We start from the raw sequence: 19,480 nt of genomic DNA, 5'->3' as shown, positions 1-19,480 counted from the left end.
TGAATGCATATAGTGTAGGGTGTTTTTTTTAATGATTTTAGTAATCTGACTACAGGAAGAGAATCTGTCTGAAAAGCTAGTGCTGAATATAACAAAGGTCACAGTATGTGCTGAGATTATACAAAGTGGATTTTGGAGTGGGAGTGCCAGTGTGGAGAGGAGCATTAACTGGTGTCAACCTGGAATCTGTTTTATACTGACAACATGTAATCCCCTGAAAATAGGGGTTTATAATGGGAAAGATAGATTATCATATAGAGAACATTGTGTACGTTCAAGCACGTTTCAGAAGAGCGATTGAGCTGTGTCTTTGGAGGAACGAGCACTTGCTATACAGCCCATTGTTCCAGTAGCAGCTCTGAGGCAGTTTGGTCTAATGGACTGAACACAAGTTTCGGAGAAAGGAACTCCTGGGTTCTAATTCTTAACTATCACTGATTCGCCATGTGGCCTTGGGCAAGTTTCTTAGCCCCTTTTCCTATCTGTAAAACAAATAATAATACCTACTTACCACAGTGGGGTGTTGCAAGCATAGGTTAATGTTTGTAGAGCACTTTGGGGATGGAAAGCATTACATCTTTAACTGGAGTATTGTGTCCAGTTCTGGGTGCCACATTTCAGGAAAGATGTGGACAAATTGGAGAAAGTCCAGAGAAGAGAAACAAAAATGATTAAAGGTATAGAAAACATGACCTATGAGGGAAGATTGAAAAAATTGGGTTTGTTTAATCTGGAAAAGAGAAGACTCAGAGGGGGCATGATAACAGTTTTCAAGAACATAAAAGGTTGTTACAAGGAAGAGGGAGAAGAATTGTTGTTGTTAACCTCTGAGGTTAGGACAAGAAGCAATGGGCTTAAGTTGCAGCAAAGGAGGTTTAGGTTGGACATTAGGAAAAACTTCCTAACTGTCAGGGTGATTAAGCACCGGAATAAATTGCCCAGGGAGGTTGTGGAATCTCCATAATTGGAGCTTTTTAAGAGCAGGTTAGACAAACACCTGTCAGGAATGGTCTAGATAATACTTAGTCCTGCCATGAGTGCAGGGCACTGGACTAGATGACCTCTCAAGGTCCCTTCCAGTCCTATGATTCTATGATGAGTGCTTAGAACTGGTTCAAAGGTCTAGTCCTACAGAGCTTGACTCATCAGAGGGAGGGTTTAGGAAAACAACGTTTTACTTTGTCTGAAAAATTGTGGTCATGATGATTTGAATAACACATGTCCCTGTCTTTATTTTTTTGCCCTCGCAAAATAAATCTGCTAGAGCAAAGCATCTTTGTCTAGTTATTTGCCTCCTGTGCCATTCATCCCTTTGAATTACTGAAGAATGCTACAAGATTCTCTTCTACCTAGCTAAAAATTCTGTATGCTGCAGTGTTACAAGATCACTTTCATTTGTTGAAGCCAGTAAAACATTTAGCTCAAATATTTAACACATTTTGTAGATTTAGAGAGCCAAAGGGGGAATATAGTATGTGGTCCCTGTGTGTCTAGCAACATATTCCCCACCTCCAGAAACGCAGATATTGAGATCAGATATTCCACAAATTTTGAATTCATGAAAGATTTTTCCATTCCTTCCTCCCCCACCTCCCTTTGCTCCCTACTTTCTGGACATTTGATTGCTTTCTGAAGGAATACTTACTACAATAACATGTCCTAGCTTCTCTGTGGGGCTAAAGAGAATTCTAATTTTAAAAAAGGAAAATGTAAAAATGTACTCTTCTGTAAAAGTAATCTGTAGTGATCACTATTTAACACAATAAGGGGGAACTGAGCAATTTTTAGTCCCTGTCCAGTTTCTGTTCAATAGCTCAAACTATATCTTGCCAGCTAATAGCTCAATTGTATAGATTACTCAATTATTCCAAGAGATTTCAATCTGCTTGAAAATTTTGTGTACCAGTTTCTTTGGCATTTTTGAAGTAATTTAAGATTACAGTTATTGGCTAATAATGTTTGCATTGCTGGTAGGCAAGTGGGCTTTTTTAGATGAACCATTGTCATAACATATCTTTTTCATTTCCCAATCCATCTTCCCTTCCTTCTCCAATTCTAGGCCTCTCAATGGACCACCCTCAGCTCTCTTCCTTCACATTGAAGAGTCCACAGAGCTTGAACCCCACATTTCAGATGAATTTGAACCCAGCTGTCCAGGGTTCATCTCCTCTTCTGAGTCCTGTCCTGAGCGATGCTGGCAGTGCCCGGGTAGAAGAGGAAGAGGAAGTAAAACACAAGGTAAGGCAATGGCATTACAGAGAACCTAAGCAATGAGTGAGGAGCATGGTATTGACTTAGCATGGATTCTGATGCAGTTCTCTGTATATTCTTTGTTCCTATTAACGATATTTTGTGCTAATACGAACTTAGTGTTTGCAAGCTCCTACAATGAAAATTCAGTGGGAGTATGTTGACCCTGGGGTCCCGGAGTCTCTTGCATTAGAACCTCATGCCAGGATAGTCCTCATTGCTGCTGTTGGAGTCGAGTATGCATGTTGCGTAAGTGTGTGTGTGTGTTGTTAAGCACAGCATAATCCTTGTCTATGCACAGTGTTGTATTTAACACTGCCAACTGATTGGACAGTCCTTGTCTACACTAAGTGCTTAATGTCATGTTAGTTAAAAATTTGTTCTAACCTGATTTAATTTCCCAAGGTGGACAGGGCCACCGAGCTAAAATCTGTTAACGTACGGGGCATGTGGCAAAAACTACTTAGGCTTTATTAGAAGCTGAGGTTAGAGTGAGGAGCTTTCAGTTATTTTTGAAGGTTGGAGCGTGGACAGTTTTTGACACTGTATCAGCTAATAATTACTTTGTTTTTTTTAAATATTGAGCTGAACTCAGTTTTATGGCAGGCACATCATATATAAAAGGAAATAATAAAACAATTGTGACGTGTGTGTGTGTGTGTGTATATATATATATATAAAAAATATTATAGTGGCACTCAGTCTTTTTCCATTTCTGTCACATATACCTCATTTTTTCAAAAGTGTAATATCTCAACAATTTGCATTCCCTTTGGATTGAAACTCATTTTAAAAAGTTTTTAAGCCTTGGGATGAATTTTTGTTGCTAATTGATTTTAAGCATGGTCAACTTCTGAGAGTTCTAAAGCTTCAGTTTCCTCCTGAAAATAATTTCTTAAAATGAAACTTATCCAGGATGAGACCTTAAGTTTCATGGTAAATTTTTACAGGCTATTTATGAATACCTGGAAGATGGAGACTTACAATGGGAATATGAATATAAATGTGTTGATGCTTATGAGTGCTGCTGTAATTTTATAGAAATATCAGGGCATGAATGTGTAACTTAAGTTTTTATATGCTACATATTGTCTTGTATTTTAAAATCATAGTTACCTTTACTTGTGCAATGATTTAATTTTAGTAAATGGAAGTCTTCCCCAGCATTTCTCTAAATTACAAAACACTTGGTGAAAATGTTCAGTAGCCCTTAGTTTCTCATTGCTTTCATGTGGCACCATGTGCTTGCAGAACTGCAGTGTTAACTCTTTTTTGGCACTTGAATTGGATTTCTGGAAAAGGAAAGAGGCTCAGTGATGGGGAAAGAACAATAGGATTTGAGAGGGAAAATAGAAATAGCGCGGTAGTTGGCACCTGAAGGACAGTTTAAAAGATGTCATTACCATGTCTGCTCTGCAGTGTAAAGGGCATTAGGTGAGGGTTGGTACGCTATCTAGAGTAATAAATACCTTTTTTGCTTCTTATAAATATTTATTTTAAAAGACAACTGAAATGTTAAAGACTCTTGAAAGGGAGCATTCAGAGACGTATAAAGGTTAGAAAATGAACTCAAAAAGAAGATAAAGTGGAGCAACACCACCCCCCACCCCAAGCTAAATTTTAGCTTGGAAATGTTTGTAGTGGCAAGGAAGCCACACATCATCATCCTGCCATTGCTGCTGCAGGCACTGTGTAAGTTCTCCGCATGCTGGTTCCACACCATATGCCCTTGTTCTATCTAGGATGGGTGCACCCCTCTCTACCTATTGGGGTACGCAGAATGGAGCAGATATGAACAGAATGAGATACTCAGTACTAATGACAGGCACTTACTACAGCTGCGCCTTATAAGGTAAAGGGGAGAGAAGAAGAGTGGAGGGTGGGTATGAGGAACGTTCTAGGAAGAGAACTCAGATTCTAAGTTCTTCAGGGTAGAGACCATCTTTTTGTTTTATGTTCGTATAGCACCTAACACTATGTTTGGAGCTACTACAATACAAATAATAATAGAGTTAGAGGAGACAGAAGAAAGTTGGATAACTTTGATCTTGTCAATAATGAGGAGAGCTAGTCAGTGCATGAAGGAGGGCAAAAACAATAGTGAGGGCCTTAATTACCTGGCTTACAGGAAGAAACATGGGTCTGGTGCTTGTTTCACGGGACCAGAAATGGCGCTGAACAGAGTGCAGCTGCTCTGTGACTGCCAGCAGCAACTGTGAATTGTTTTTGTCAATGGCTTGCAGCAGAGCTGCTTGCAGGACATCGCTATGTTCCGTGTGGTGGACCCTACTTTGGCTCTGGAAATACTGCAGGAGAAACCACAAGGTGTTTGAGATGCTCACAGCAAGAGTGCACAACTGAGCAGGCGCCATAACCCCAGAAGCATGGAGTACGCGCAGTGGTTTTAAGGCGCGAAAACCACTGGGTTGTTTGCCATTGATACAAGGGAGGGAGGACAGTGCATTATGGGATGCCGATGCAATATTCCCATTCTCCCCTGTGACAATGTATTGGTCTCATGAGGCATTGCACAAACTTCCCAAAGCACACTGTGGCAAGTTGCACTTTGGGATTGCTACCCACAATGCTTTGTGCATCGATGCAGGCGCTGCTAGTGACGCACTCCATCGAGACAATGAGCTTGGTGTGGCCACACACAATCGACTTAATTAATTTGGAGGCTCAAGGTCAAAATAGATCAAGTCAACTTAATTTTGTAGTGTAGACAAGCCCTAAAACAAAAGGAAAGAAGAGAATGAGTATCACATTTATCATGCTCATAAGGTGCTTCCAAAGATCATTCACTTTTAAAATATTTTCCAGGAAAGAAGCCCCAATTTCCTTCCCCATCCGTTTCTTCCCCTGCAGAAAAATTAGCATGTTGTTTTTTTCCTCTCTCTGAACTTCCTTCCTCCTCAGTTGGATTCTGAATTGGCTGCTGCTCAGGTAAAGATAGTGGATATATAGGCCAGCCTGTGGGTGTTATGTATATACATCAATCAACTGACTAACATCTTTGACAGATAGTGGCCTCTCTACCTGCCCTGTATGATTAAGCATAAAGCAGAGACTAAAAAAATAGCATCTCTTATATTTATTGCCCTGTCTAAAAGCCTGTTTGATTTATTTCTTCCACTTCTTGTGTCCCAGTTTGTGTTCAAATAATTGAAATCTCTTATTAATACCATTATGTTCCTTTTGCATAGCTTTTTAATTTTTGCTGATTTTTCTGTTGCTCCTTCTGATGAAGCATCTTATAGCAAGCTCCTCTGTAAACTTATTTCCTTTATTGCATTTAATCTCAAAATGAAACAATTCTACCTCATCTAGAGTGGTCTCACCGATCTCCTCATTTCACTGCTTCCTTCCTGTACATATAAGTTACTTATCCTGTCCTGCCCCTTCTCATCTGAACAATATATCTTTCAGTATTAACAATGTTGTTGCTCTCCAAGTATTGTCTCTTCCTCGCATTCATTTATCATCCTCCAAATTAGTGCTGGCATATAATAATTTTGGAAGGCACCTGCATTATCCCCCTCCATCTTTCCTCCTTCCCTGACATCTCCATCTCTATTCTTCCTTCACTTCTCCTGTCCAAACCATTCTCTTCCCCCACATGCTCAGTTTTCCTTTCTTATGCACTTACCCAGGTTCTTCTGTCTTTCCATTGAGACCACAGCAGGCTTGAAAACGCTTCTAGTAGGGCTGGGGGTGGAGTGGAGTGGGGAGAATTGCAAAGGAAAGAAAGGTGCCTGGAGGCTCAAAGAACCTCCCATAGGTAGGTTGGGTGGCCAAGACAGGACCTGTAGCAGCCTGTAGATGAGGTAAGTGGCAGCTGCTGGGAGACCAGCATTGAGAGAAGTGGAGCAGAGCTGTCTGGTCAGCAGGGCTCGAGGGACCAGCTGTGCAGAAGCTCACAGCACAGCAGTATCATTGCTACAGAGGTCATAGGCAGGCTGTTCCATCTGGTACTCCTTTTGCCACTGCCTTTGTCACCTACGCTGCATACATTGCTGACATCACACAACCATTCCTAGGAGCACCCTATGTGTAGTTTGCATGTCCCTAAGTGGCTTTAAGCTCACAATTGTCACTCTGACTTTTTTTGCTTTGACAAATCCATGACCTAAAATTTACTCCTATAAGCTTACAGTCCTAATTGTGTTCAGTGGTATATTGAGCACTCACAGTAACTATGACAGTGATGGTTAGAAGTGAACACCTCTAGCACAATTTTTACCTGTAATTTAAAGAGGGGAATCGTGAAGATGACTGGTTTGTACAAAATGGCATCTTGTTTCTCTTAGCAGAAATTATTCTAGCGATCTATAAAGAATTAGGCCACATTTGAAATGTGATGTATTGTTCAACCTGTTTATAAATAGAATATTTTTAGAAAGGAAAAAAAGCACAACAGAAGGGAGTCAGAATGTTACAGGAACTATGAGATCTCAGTTCTTCAGAAAGGTTAGAGAAGCTATGGTATACTGTGGAAAGACTATTTATGAGAGGGAGCCCCACTGAGGTTATACTGCCTTTTGAAGGGAATAGAAAATTGATAAAATAAGGCTCTTTAGGTTAATGTCAGGTAAAATTATACAAGATGGTTATAGGTGTCTAAAGTAAAGCTCCCAAAGGACCAGTTTCTGATGCCTTATTCACATTGACTAGTTTCTTATTCCGCAAGTGATCCCATTGAAGTTTAATGGGATGACTCCTGGAGGAAAGCACTACTGAACTGGAGTAAGGGTATTAGAAATTACAAGAACTTGGGAATTTATTTACATCAGTAGGAGTCAAGACCTAAAATAAACCACTACCGGGAGCAACAAACACAAAACAACCTAAAAAAGAGCTAGACAAGTATTTGGAAGAAATAACGTTGTGGGATGGGCCCATCGAAGAGTGTACCTAAGAATGACTTTCTGACAAGCCATTAAAATGTTTTGCACGAGTGCAGTATTAACACATCAAATCTGGTATGTTATATATACATAGAAGTCATCTGTGCAATTGTATTGGAAGGTGCTTCCAATCATTGCCATAGGGCTCACTAATCCCAGTAGTAGTGCCAGCTGTTGTTTATCACTTCTGGGCTATAGCCAATAAAGCATTTACTTCTGTTGCACCCATATGGTCCTCTCTGTGCTCCTGGTGCCTGCCTGCAGTACAACAGGATAGTAGTGAGGCTATGTGATGTACAGTATAGGGTGGAATGCGTATGCTTTTCTGGTGCCATAATTTTAATAACTCTGAGATTCTCTAGAGGTTCAGTGCCCCTTGATACTTTTATACCAGTAGAATTAATTGAAATGGGGTTACCTGAAATAATGCAACTGATTTTATTTTTTAGTAAAGGGAACCTTTCTTCTTTTACTTGGTATATATGTAAAAAAAAAGGGGGAAATAATTTTAAAGCTGTAATACTGTTAAGAGGGACAAAAAGATAAATAGGTTCTCAGCTGATGTAAAGTGGCATAGCTCCATTATTTCAATGGAGCTATACTAGTTTACATAAATTGAGAATTGTGGGCACACAGCAAAGTGAGTTAAGGACAAAGTGGTGTCTTAACTTGAAATGTGATCAGACCTTCAGTATTATTTAAGAATTTTTTAATAATATATGTGTTTAAGCCAACTTGACTTTTGATTTGTTGCAACCACAGAAAATCTGTTTTCATCATTTCCGTCCGTCCTGCTTCAGTGTCCATTCCCATTCCCCCCCCCCCCCCTTTTTAAATAGCAGTTTGGGGTTTGGAAGAAACTGACTCCAAATATAGTGAAACAAAGTGATTGTTTCAGTGGTTTTTTGACACTGGACAAGTGGCATTGATAAAACTGAAGGTAACTCTTCTTAAGTAAGAATTCACTGCCTTTCCAAACTGGTATTGCTTAGGGCCTAGTGGGATTTCTTTGTTTTTCTTACAAACTCTTGCAACCCCAGTCAGCTGTACCTAGGCACCTTATCTGCTCAGCCTAGAGATATAGTGCGTCTGCTTTCTTAGAACAAATGATATTAAAATTAAAAAGTCAGCCATCGGGAAAGGCCCAGGATCTAGCATCTGCATCTTAAACCTCTGTATCCATGTTGATAGAGCAGAGTACTACCATAGTCACCCCCTGGCAACGAAGCAGCAAGCATTTTGATTGTTGTGGCTTCTTAGCTAATTAGTGTCACCTTTGAGTAAATGGAAGCAGAGTGATTCGGAAACTGCCAAAACACTGATGCTGTTGTATTAGAAACACAGGTCATACTTAAATTTATTACAGAATCATTTAAAATCTGTCAAAGCTGGAATAATACTTTCCCCACTCTTGTAAAGTGCTTTGAGATTTTGGAATGAAAAGTGCTATATATGTGTAAGGTGGTGTTGTGATCTAATTTAGTTTAGAGGTTTCTTTTAGACTCAAATAAAAAATAATTTACAACAACTTCAGTGTTTGTTTGAGAAATCCAACACTGATCTGACTACCAGTGCTTTGAAAATGAAACATTCCATTTTCACTGCAGGAGGCAGCAGTTTTGCCAAAGTAACATTGCTTGAATTCTCCCCAGAGAGATACAGTAACTGGTTGAAAGTGAGTTCATGATTAAAAATAAGAAATGTAATATATGTATGTTTGTTTAATTCTAATTGGTAGTTTTTCTTTTCTTTCAGCGATATCCAACAGAGAAGGTGTATTTCATAGCAAAGGAGATTCTTGCTACTGAACGGACATATGTGAAAGACCTAGAAGTCATTACAGTAGTAAGAGAGTTAAATTTCTTTAATGTTGTTCTGTGGCACCTTTAAGACTAACAGTTGTATTGGAGCATAAGCTTTCGTGCGTCTGACAAAGTGAGTATTCACCCACAAAAGCTTATGCTCCAATACATCTGTTAGTCTTAAAGGTGCCACAGGACTCTCTGTTGCTTTTTACAGATCCAGACTAACACGGTTACCCCTCTTATACTTTAATGTTGTTGTTCCTCACAGTAGATTTTTTTAACCATTAACTTGAAAAAATAGAAATTCTTCTTTGAGTGCTGTCCCTGTGGGTGCTCCACTTCAGGTGCCGGTGCGTCCTGGCACCGTCAATTGGAGATTTATGGTTGCAGTGTTTGTGCACGTCGCATGTGCACGGTAGGCATCTTGCGGTACCGTTGGTGCTGTGTCTAGTGCAACGACCCAAGCCATCCGGGTCCTTCTCAGCCATCCAACTTTTAAAAATAGCAGTTTAAGTAGTTAGTCTTTCTAATAGATGTAGTTAGTGTTAGTGATAGTTTTAGTAAAACCAAAAAAAAAGTTTGTTCTCGGTTTACACTCCCCATAGTTTCCCCACTCCGGGATCGGTTAACTGTTAAGATGCCTGGCTCCCCAGACTTTAAGCAATGTGGCTCTTGCCACAAAGCAGTGCCTGTTTTGGACGGACACTCTTTGTATGTCCAATGTCTTGGGGAGGCGCATATCCCGCAAAAATGCACCCACTACTGTAATCTGAAAGCGAGAGCCTGGCGTGACCAAGATCTCTGGTTGAAAATTATACTGATGGAGAAATCTCTCCAACCAGAACCAGACCAAGAGACCTCCTCTCTGGGCACCCTCCTTGCAGGGACAGGAGACGTGTCTCCCTCTAAGGCTAGGTCTACACTACCCGCCTGAATCGGCGGGTAGAAATCGACCTCTCGGGGATCGATTTATCGCGTCCCGTCGGGACGCGACAATCGATCCCCGAATCGGCGCTCTTACTCCACCAGCGGAGGTGGGAGTAAGCGCCGCCAACAGAAAGCCGCAGAAGTCGATTTTGCCGGCGTCCTCACAGTGGGGTAAGTCGGCTGCGATACGTCGAATTCAGCTACGCTATTCACGTAGCTGAATTTGCGTATCTTAAATCGACTCCCCCCTGTAGTGTAGATGTACCCTAAAAGACTGAGGAAGAGGGCACAGACGTCTCTGCAGAGAGCACCGCAGAAACATAAGGTGGTCTCCTGCCAGGTCACTACCGACACATGCTCAAGTGAGCACCAATGACTCTCCGAGCACCGCTGAATCCTGAGCAAAGGAGACAGAATTAAGGCACAGACAGCGACGTGTCTTCTCCATGGCACCGAATTCACCCATAAGGGACTCTGTACCGAGAGTCTCCTCAGGCACCATGCCTCCACCCCCAGCACCAACATCGCAGTCGGCACTGGTTGAGAAAACCAAGTTGGCACTGACCGCACCAACTAAACCAACACAACAACTGACAGCACCAGCGTTGGCACTGATAAGAACGCCCTGACAGTACTGATATTAGAACCACCACAAAATCTACTGCAACCGAGTGACTTGGCTGTCTCGTCGGCACCGCAGTCCCCACTATTCAGTACTGAGGGCTCTCCTGTAAGTTATAGCGGAGATTGCCATACTGTTCATGACGTGGTACACTCATCCAGTGAAGATGATGATGATGTGTAGGAACCATGCACTTTCTCGCCGCACCACTCATCACCGAAAGACCACCGACCACCCTGGAGCCAGATGGGGCCCAAAATACCCTTACAACCAGCTGGTTCAACCACTGTGGATGTGTCCACCGATGGCCTTCCCAATGCAATGGACACATTGGGAACCCTGAGCAATTTACCAGGGCCCCCACTCCAGGCCACCCCTGGCTCATAGAGGCGAGCTCAAGTCTAATCCCACGTCTCCCACCCTGCCGCCAACGGAGGCTCAGGATGTTGGGGATAACACAGAAACAGGCACTGATCAGGAAGCGAATCTCATGCTCACAATTCTTCCTCCTCCCCGGATGAGGTAATCATGCCACCGCCGCCTACCTTGGTAGATGACTTCAAACAGTTCCAGGAACTGTTTAAGCGGGTCAACCAAAGCGAGGACATCCCATTGGAGGAAGTGCAGACAAACCAACACAAACTGTTACAAATGTTACAACCTTCATCTACTTCCAAAATTGCTCTGCCCATCAATGATGCGATTTTGGAACCAGCAAAAACAGTCTGGCAGACACTGGCCTCAATTTCTCCGACATGCTAAAGGGCTAAAATAAAGTAGTATGTCCCTGCCAAAGGGTGGACTTCCTCTTCTCACTCCTGCCTCCCAGCTCCTTGGTGGTCGATGCCGCTAATCAGTGTGGCAAACAACAACAGTTTAGATCGACCCCACAAGGTAAAGAACCACAAGAGGCTCGACCTCTTCGGGTGAAAAATTTACTCCTCAGCGACATTACAATTCCGAATTGCCAACTATTTGGCCTTGCTGGCTAAATAAATTATGATAATTATGGGAAACTTAGCTTGTTCTCAGCGGAGCTCCTCAAGCAGAAACAATCACAATTTCAGGCCATTGTAAATGAGGGTCAACTCATAGCTAAAACAGCCCTCCAAGCGTCTTTGGACATCATGGCCACAGCAGCCAAAACCATGGCCATGGCTGTCATCATGCACCAGGTATCCTGGTTACAATCCTCTGGCGTACCTAAAGAGCTCCAAACCAAGTTCAAGGACCTACTTTTCGACTGAGAGAGCTATTTTTGGCCAAGACAGACGAGGTGCTCCACTTAATGAAAGATTCTCGAGCCACTCTCTGCAATTTGGGGATCTACACTCCACCTGCGAAGAGAAGACGATTCCAGCCTTATAAGTGGAACAGGGATTCCTCTTTCAACTGACAGCAACAGCGGCAATACGAGAATCAAAGACAATGCCAACGTTTGCAGCGATGGAGAACACCTCGATCTCAACCATTGACTTCTCAAACAGTTCCACCCAAACAACAATTTTGAAGTTTTTGTCAAGGGTGTGGATGACTTCCCTCACCAGGCTGTGCTTACACCAGATTTGTCCCCATGCTTTGGTCACCAGCTTCACCCATTCTGCCACATCTAGCAGTCAATAACCATGGACCAATGGGTGCTGGATATCGTAGGATTGGGATATACCATCTCCTTTACCTCCCATCCATCTACCCTCCCCCCTTCCCCATCCCTCTTCAGGGAACCTTCTCATAAGCACCTATTACGACAAGAAGTCAATCATTTTCTTCAACTAGGTGCCGTGGAATGAGTACCTTCACAATACAGGGGGAACGGGTTCTACTCCCACTACTTCTTGACCCAGAATAAGAACGGGGGATGGAGACCTATCTTGGGTCTCAGGAAGCTCAACAAGTTTGTATGCACTCAAAAGTTCAAGATGATCACACTGGGCACGATACTTCCAACACTGCAAAAGGGGGACTGGTTTTCAGCCTTTGACCTTCAAGATACTTATTTTCATATTACCATACACCCCGCTCACAGGAAATTTCTGCGATTCGCAGTAGGACACAAACACTTCCAGTACAGAGTACTACCATTCGGCCTATCTACTGCACCAAGAGTTTTCTCCAAAACCCTAGCAGTAGTAGCGGCCCATCTACGCAAACATCTTCCTTTACCCGGACGATTGCCTTCTCAAAGGCCCAACTCAACAAGAAGCACTGGGCACAGTCCAGACGACGATAGCACTCTTCAGGGATCTAGGGCTACAGATAAACGAACGAAAATCCACTCTAATCCCTGTCCAGCACTGGACTTCATTGGGGCACATCTCAGTGCCATAGAAGTCAAGGCATCCCTGCCCCGCACAGATTCACAACTCTGACAAACCTTATCTCAGAGGTAAGAGTCAGCCCCCAAATAGTGGTTCGTGCTGTCCTGCAACTTCTAGGACACATGGCAGCTTCAGCGTTCGTGGTACAACACGCAGGACTACATATGCCCTGCCTACAGGACTGGTTAAGCTCAGCATACATACCCAGCAAGCACAGCCTGCACAAATGACTTGCAGTAACACCCCATATCCTGGATTCTCTACACTGGTGGACAAGACCAGAAAATGTATGCATGGGCATCCCGTTCCAACAGAAACCCCCATCAATAGTAATCATGACAGACGCCTATAGGCATCAGCACATGGTTCCAGGCAAATGGTCTCTTGTGGAGACTCAGCTACACATCAATCTATTAGAGCTACGCGCGGTCTGCAATGCCAGCAGACGCTTTCTGCCTTGCATAAAGAACGAATCAATTCATATAATGACCAACAACATTGCTTGCATGTTTTACATCAGTTGCCACGGGGGTGCTCAATCTTACTCGCTATGCACCGAAGCCATGAAACTGTGGAACTAGTGCATACATCATAACACAAACCTTCCTGGCTGTCAGAACGTGTCGGCAAACAAACTCAGGTACGCCTCTTGAGAACACAAATGGGAAATGAATGACGGAGTCCTACTATCCATATTCTGCCGGTGGGGCACTCCCCTCATCGACCTGTTCGCATCTCCAAAAAAGCACAAATGCGCAATGTTCCACTCGAGAGTGGGAATGGGACCACAATCACTGGGGGACTATCTTCTTCCTCATCATATGGGATGCACAACTCGTACGTGTTCCCACAGATTCCCCTAATATCATGCGTGGTACACAAGATATGCCTAAACAAGGCCAAGGTTATCCTCATAGTTCTGATGTGGTCCGGACAAGCATGGTACCCTTACCTGGTGAACATGGCGACATGCGCCCCTCAAGCGCTCCCTTGCCATCTGGACCTGCTGTCTCAGAACAACGGTTGCACTCTTCACCCAAATCTGGAGAAACTCCACCTACAAACATGGTTCCATTATGGCAAACTAGCTTGCTCGGAACAAGTCAAACATGTATTACTAAACAGCAGGAAAGTAACCACGCATAATACTTACCTTCAAAACCGGAAGAGATTCTCCTCCTTCAAGAAAAACACATGCTGGCCTCCACAACACTGCTACCATTAGTGCTGGAATACCTACTGGAGCTGAAATGCTCGGGTTTAGTAGCAAGCTCAATCAAAGTTCACCTTGCAGCCATTACAGCATTCCATCATGAGATTGATGGGACCTCAGTCTTCACGCACCCCATCGCTTAACACTTCCTCGCGTCTCCAGAACATTTACTCAGGGATTTGCCAACCTACTCCGGCCTGGGACCTCAGTCTGGTATTGAAAGACCTCACCAGAACACCATTTGAACCCTCAGCTACCTGTTCCCTCCTACACTTGGTCACTATTGTTTCCGCCAGATGGGTGAGTGAGATAGGGGCTCTCATGGCCGAGCCTCCCTACACAATATTCTTCAAAGACAAGGTCATGCTACGTCCGGACCCAAAATTTCTACCAAAGGTAACATCATCCTTTCATATGAACCAACCAATCCATCTTCCTACGTTCTATCCCAAGCCTCATGAGACTCCAACAGAGACTGTCTTGCATACATTGGACGTCACGGGGGCATTAGTGTTTTACCTGGAAAGGACCAAACCTTTCTGGAAATCTCCTAGACTTTTCATTTCTACTACCAAGTATTTGAAAGGCTGTGCAATATCCACTCAGACTGTCTAAATGGATCTCTACATGCATTCAACATTTGCTATCATATTCGGAATGCAGACCCTCTTACCCACATCAGAGTGCATTCCACATGATCAATTTCAACCTCTATAGCATTCCTAAACAATGTTCCAATACTAGAGATTTGTAGGGTGGCCACTTGGGTCTCTGTCCGCACATTCACTGAGCACTATGCAATCACTCAAGACTACAGGGCTGATGCCATAGTTGGCCTAACTGTACTTATCTCTACAACTCAAATGAACCTGAAGTCCCTCCTGCCTTCTGAGGGGCACTACTTTACAGTCATCTGAAGTGGAGCACCCACAGGGACAGCACTCAAAGAAGAAGAAGAGAGGGTTACTCACCTTGTGCAGTAACTGAGGTTCTTCAAGATGTCTCCCTGTGGGTGCTCCACTACCCACCCTCCTCTCCTCTACTTCGGAGTTCGCTGCTAGGACTCTGTGATAGAGAAGGAACTGGAGGGCTTGGGTTGTGCGCGCGCTAGAGGCAGCACGCGGATACTGCCACCATAAATCTCCGATCGACGGCACTGGGACGAACCAATACCTGAAGTGGAGCACTCACGAGGACACACATCTTGAACAACCTCAGTTACTGCACAAGGTAACTGTTCGGGAGTCACCTACAATGGAGCACCCATAGGGACACTACCCAAAGACAAAGAAGAAGTTACTCACTTTGTGCAGTAACAATGGTTCTTCGAGATGTTTGTCTCTATGGATGCTCCACGACCCACCCTACTCCCCTCTACTTTGGAGTTTTGCTAATAAATACTGCGGTAGAGAAGGAACTGAGAGGGAAATGCCTGCGCATGCTAGCTAGGCTCGTGGCGGGTGAGGCAATGCACATGTGCGGATGGGACGGACTGCTATTGAAATTCTCTGCTTGGCAATGCGGGGACACAGGCACACTTACAGTGGAGCACCCATAGGGGGGACACATCTCAAAGAACCATCGTTACTGCACAATGTGAGTAACTTCCTCCTCTTTCACCTGAGTAATTCTAAACTCTACATAAGATAACTGAAATACTTGGCACCTCAAAGACATAAGGTATGTTCCCTTCCTCCCTGTGAAAACACTGGGAACTAAAGATATTTTGCTTTGTATTATATATTTTTTCTCAATGTCTCCAACTGCTGAATAACGCCATTTACTGTTACAAGCTTTACAAAAGAACCATTACATTAGTGTTGAAATAAAAACAATTATACAACACTGGTTGTGGGAAAGTTCCAGAATCACATAATTTATTATGGTTGTAGAATGGTCTATCTGCATCTTGCCACTGGAACATGGAATATGCCTATGGCTGGGGCCAAATGACACTTCAAATTTTTGAAGCTTGGTGAGGAGAGAAATTGCATCTTTCTTTATATTCGCTAGATGATCTCTTCCTTAGACGTTTCCCTTTTCCTCCTGCTCTTCCTCGCCCTATATCTTCAGGAGCTAAAATTCAGATTGTCTGTTAATAACATTTGACAAATGACCATTATTTATATTTTCTCCTGCAGTGGTTCCGCAGTGCAGTCATCAAGGAGAATGCCATGCCTGAAGGTCTGATGACGCTGCTCTTCTCTAATATAGATCCAATCTATGAGTTTCACCGAAGTTTCCTGAAAGAGATGGAGCAGAGGGTAGCACTATGGTAAGAATTAATAGTGAGCTTTGTGCCTGAGTTCTTGGGGATTGTCTGCTATATGCTCAAGCGAAGGCTGTAGCTGATCCTTCAATCTGTACAATTTGGCACTTCTGAAACTGTGTAAAAGGAATAAATGAAGAGGTGTTTTTAAAAATATAAATTATAGAAGGGAAAAAATACAGCTGGAATACTCTTAAAAGGCCACAATTTCATGCATTATTGTCCCCACAATCCCTCAGATTTGTACATGTAAATTATATAATAGCATACCTAATCAACCTTTTTGTGTATAGTTATGTATTCAGCATGCACAGATGTGAGTTTTTGCAGCAGAACCTATTGCTCCCTGTTCCAAAATTTTGACCTAATTTTCCTGGCCCTAGCAACGAGAAGAAACACCAGGTCAAAAGGATAATAGTACATGTTCTTTGGGGTATTTTACTTGGTCAGGTTAAAGTAACTGGAAAACAAATGTTTCTACGAATAAAAGATGCATAAGCAAAGTTATTAATTTCTCACAGAACAGCTTTTCTGATTTTAGAGAAGGGATTCCAGGACCAATGACCTTTGTGTTATTTTCTTGTAGCCTGAGACATAACGTACTGGAATCTAACTAGCCATCATAGGTCCAATGTGCTAAGTTCTGTTCATGGAATTTAATTTATTTAGTGATTTTTTTTCTACCTCTTTATAGTAGCAAACAAAATTTTCTTTGTGTAGACCCTGGATTTCATGACTTGGTTGTTGTGCCTCAGCTTATGAAGATTCTGACAGAGAGGGCATAAGCCAAATAATTGTATACGGTTACAGCAGCCTAGTTCTGTAAGAACAGAAGTGAACAAATACAGCGTACAAAAACTAACAAAAATAACTCAAACTCAGGTGGTACCCTGTCAAGACTATTTTTACAAATCTCTGAACAGTTATACCAACCTCATCATGGAGTTAATTTCTGATCCTTTCCTCATGTGATTGTGGGGTGGTTGTGGTTGTGGTTGGTTGTTCTTTTTTGTGGCCACCATATTTGCTGTTCCCCATTATTTCAACTGAAGTAGGAAGCATGGGGAGATGGATTGAAAGGCAGAATACGTCTTGTTTCCTTTCGTTATCCAAAAGTCATCTTTAGTACACACACACAATTGTTTCAGAGCAGCACCCGTGTTAGTCTGTATCCACAAAAAGAACAGGAGTACTTGTGGCACCTTAGAGACTAACAAATTTATTTGAGCATAAGCTACAGCCTACTTCATCGGATGCATGTAGTGAAAAATATAGTAGGAATATATATATATATATATATATATATATATATATATATATATATATATATATATATATATATATATATATATATATATATATATATATATATATATATATATATACACACATACACACACAGAGAACATGAAACAATGGGTATTACTATACACACTATAAGGAGAGTGATCAGTTGAGGTGAGCTTTTATCAGCAGCAGAGGAAAAAAAAACTGTTTGTAGTGGTAATGAAAATGGCCCATTTCCAGCAATTGAAAAGGAGATATGATGAACTGTAGGGGGGGAAATAAGCATGGGGAAATAGTTTTACTTTGTGTAATGGTCCATCCACTCCCAGTCTTTGTTCAAGCCTAATTTAATGGCGTCCAATTTGCAAATTAATTCCAATTCAGCAGTCTCTTGTTGGAGTCTGTTTTTGAAGTTTTTTTGTTGTAATATTGCGACTTTTAGGTCTGTAATCGAGTGACCAGGGAGATTGAAGTGTTCTCCAACTGGTTTTTGAATGTTATAATTCTTGACGTCTGATTTGTGTCCATTTATTCTTTAACGTAGAGACTGTCTGGTTTGGCCAATGTACATAGCAGAGGGGCACATGATGGCATATATCACATTGGTAGATGTGCAGGTGAACGAGCCTCTGATAATGTGGCTGATGTGATTAGGTCCTATGATGGTGTCCCCTAAATAGATAGGTGGACAGAGTTGGCAACGGGCTTTGTTGCAAGGATAGGTTCCTGGGTGAGTGTTTTTTCTTGTGTGGTGTGTGGTTGCTGGTGAGTATTTGCTTCAGGTTTGGGGGCTGTCTGTAAGCAAGGACTGGCCTGTCTCCCAAGATCTGTGAGAGTGATGGATCATCCTTCAGGATAGGTTGTAGATCCTTGATGATGCACTGGAGAGGTTTTAGTTGGGGGCTGAAGGTGATGGCTAGTGGTGTTCTGTTACTTTCTTTGTTGGGCCTGTCCTGTAGTAGGTGACTTCTGGGTACTTATCTGGCTCTGTCAATCTGTTTTTTCACTTCAGCAGGTGGGTATTGTAGTTGTAAGAATGCTTGATAGAGATCTTGTAGGTGTTTGTCTCTGTCTGAGGGGTTGGAGCAAATACGATTGTATTGTAGAGCTTGGCTGTAGACAATGGATCAAGTGGTGTGGTCTGGATGAAAGCTGGAAGCATGTAGGTAAGTATAGCGGTCAGTAGGTTTCTGGTATAGGGTCGTGTTTATGTGGCCATCGTTTATTAGTACTGTAGTGTCCAGGAAGTGGATCTCTTTTGTGGACTGGTCCAGGCTGAGGTTGATGGTGGGGTGGAAATTATTGAAATCATGATGGAATTCCTCAAGGGCTTCTTTTCCATGGGTCCAGATGATAAAGATGTCATCAATGTAGCGCAAGTAGAGTAGGGGCGTTAGGGGACGAGAGCTGAGGAAGCGTTGTTCTAAAAAATTGTGAATCCAGGGCCCTTATCTTAGTACAGTTTCGCATTCCATTGTTTATTTCCATTGTTTGTGTTTATTTCAGGGAAGGACAATCCAACTCTCATGTGAAAGGAGATTATCAACGGATTGGAGATGTCATGCTGAGGAACATGTGTATGCTGAAGGTAGAAGAACTGACTCTTGAAATTCTGAGATTTTCAGATCAGCATCACTTATTGACAGGGTAGTAGTTCCAATTGTAGCATTTTCACCCAACTCAGTGATCTGTACATTAATTGATTATGGTTTGTAAATCACTTTAAAACAAAATATAACAGGAGACCATTTGTAGCAACTAACACTACTGCCATTGTATTTTATACCACCTACATCTAAGATTGATAAGAGCTGGCTGCTTAGAAGACTAAGCGTTTGTCTGCATGAGGAAATTAAACAGCACAGCTATAAAGGAACAATTA

At 42.4% G+C, this 19,480-nt stretch overlaps 1 protein-coding gene across 15 annotated transcripts in view; it reads left to right on the top strand.

Moving 5' to 3' along the window:
• FARP2 (FERM, ARH/RhoGEF and pleckstrin domain protein 2) overlaps positions 1-19,480 on the top strand; it is a 270,101-nt gene that overhangs the window by 164,116 nt on the left and 86,505 nt on the right. For all 15 annotated transcript variants that reach the window (XR_010590399.1, XR_010590400.1, XR_010590401.1 and 12 more), the window contains exons 14-17: positions 2,060-2,238; positions 8,913-9,002; positions 16,184-16,317; positions 19,105-19,186. Coding sequence is in view for 12 of the 15 variants with exons in the window: in XM_065557154.1 (XP_065413226.1) it covers positions 2,060-2,238; positions 8,913-9,002; positions 16,184-16,317; positions 19,105-19,186 (485 nt within the window). In the remaining 3 variants the exon portion in view is untranslated. The remainder of the gene's footprint in view (positions 1-2,059; positions 2,239-8,912; positions 9,003-16,183; positions 16,318-19,104; positions 19,187-19,480) is intronic.

Source organism: Chrysemys picta, chromosome 9, assembly GCF_011386835.1.
Source record: "Chrysemys picta bellii isolate R12L10 chromosome 9, ASM1138683v2, whole genome shotgun sequence".
NCBI lineage: Eukaryota > Metazoa > Chordata > Testudines > Emydidae > Chrysemys > Chrysemys picta.
The sequence above is the reverse complement of the archived record's forward strand: the minus strand, read 5'-3'. Positions and strand labels throughout refer to the sequence as shown.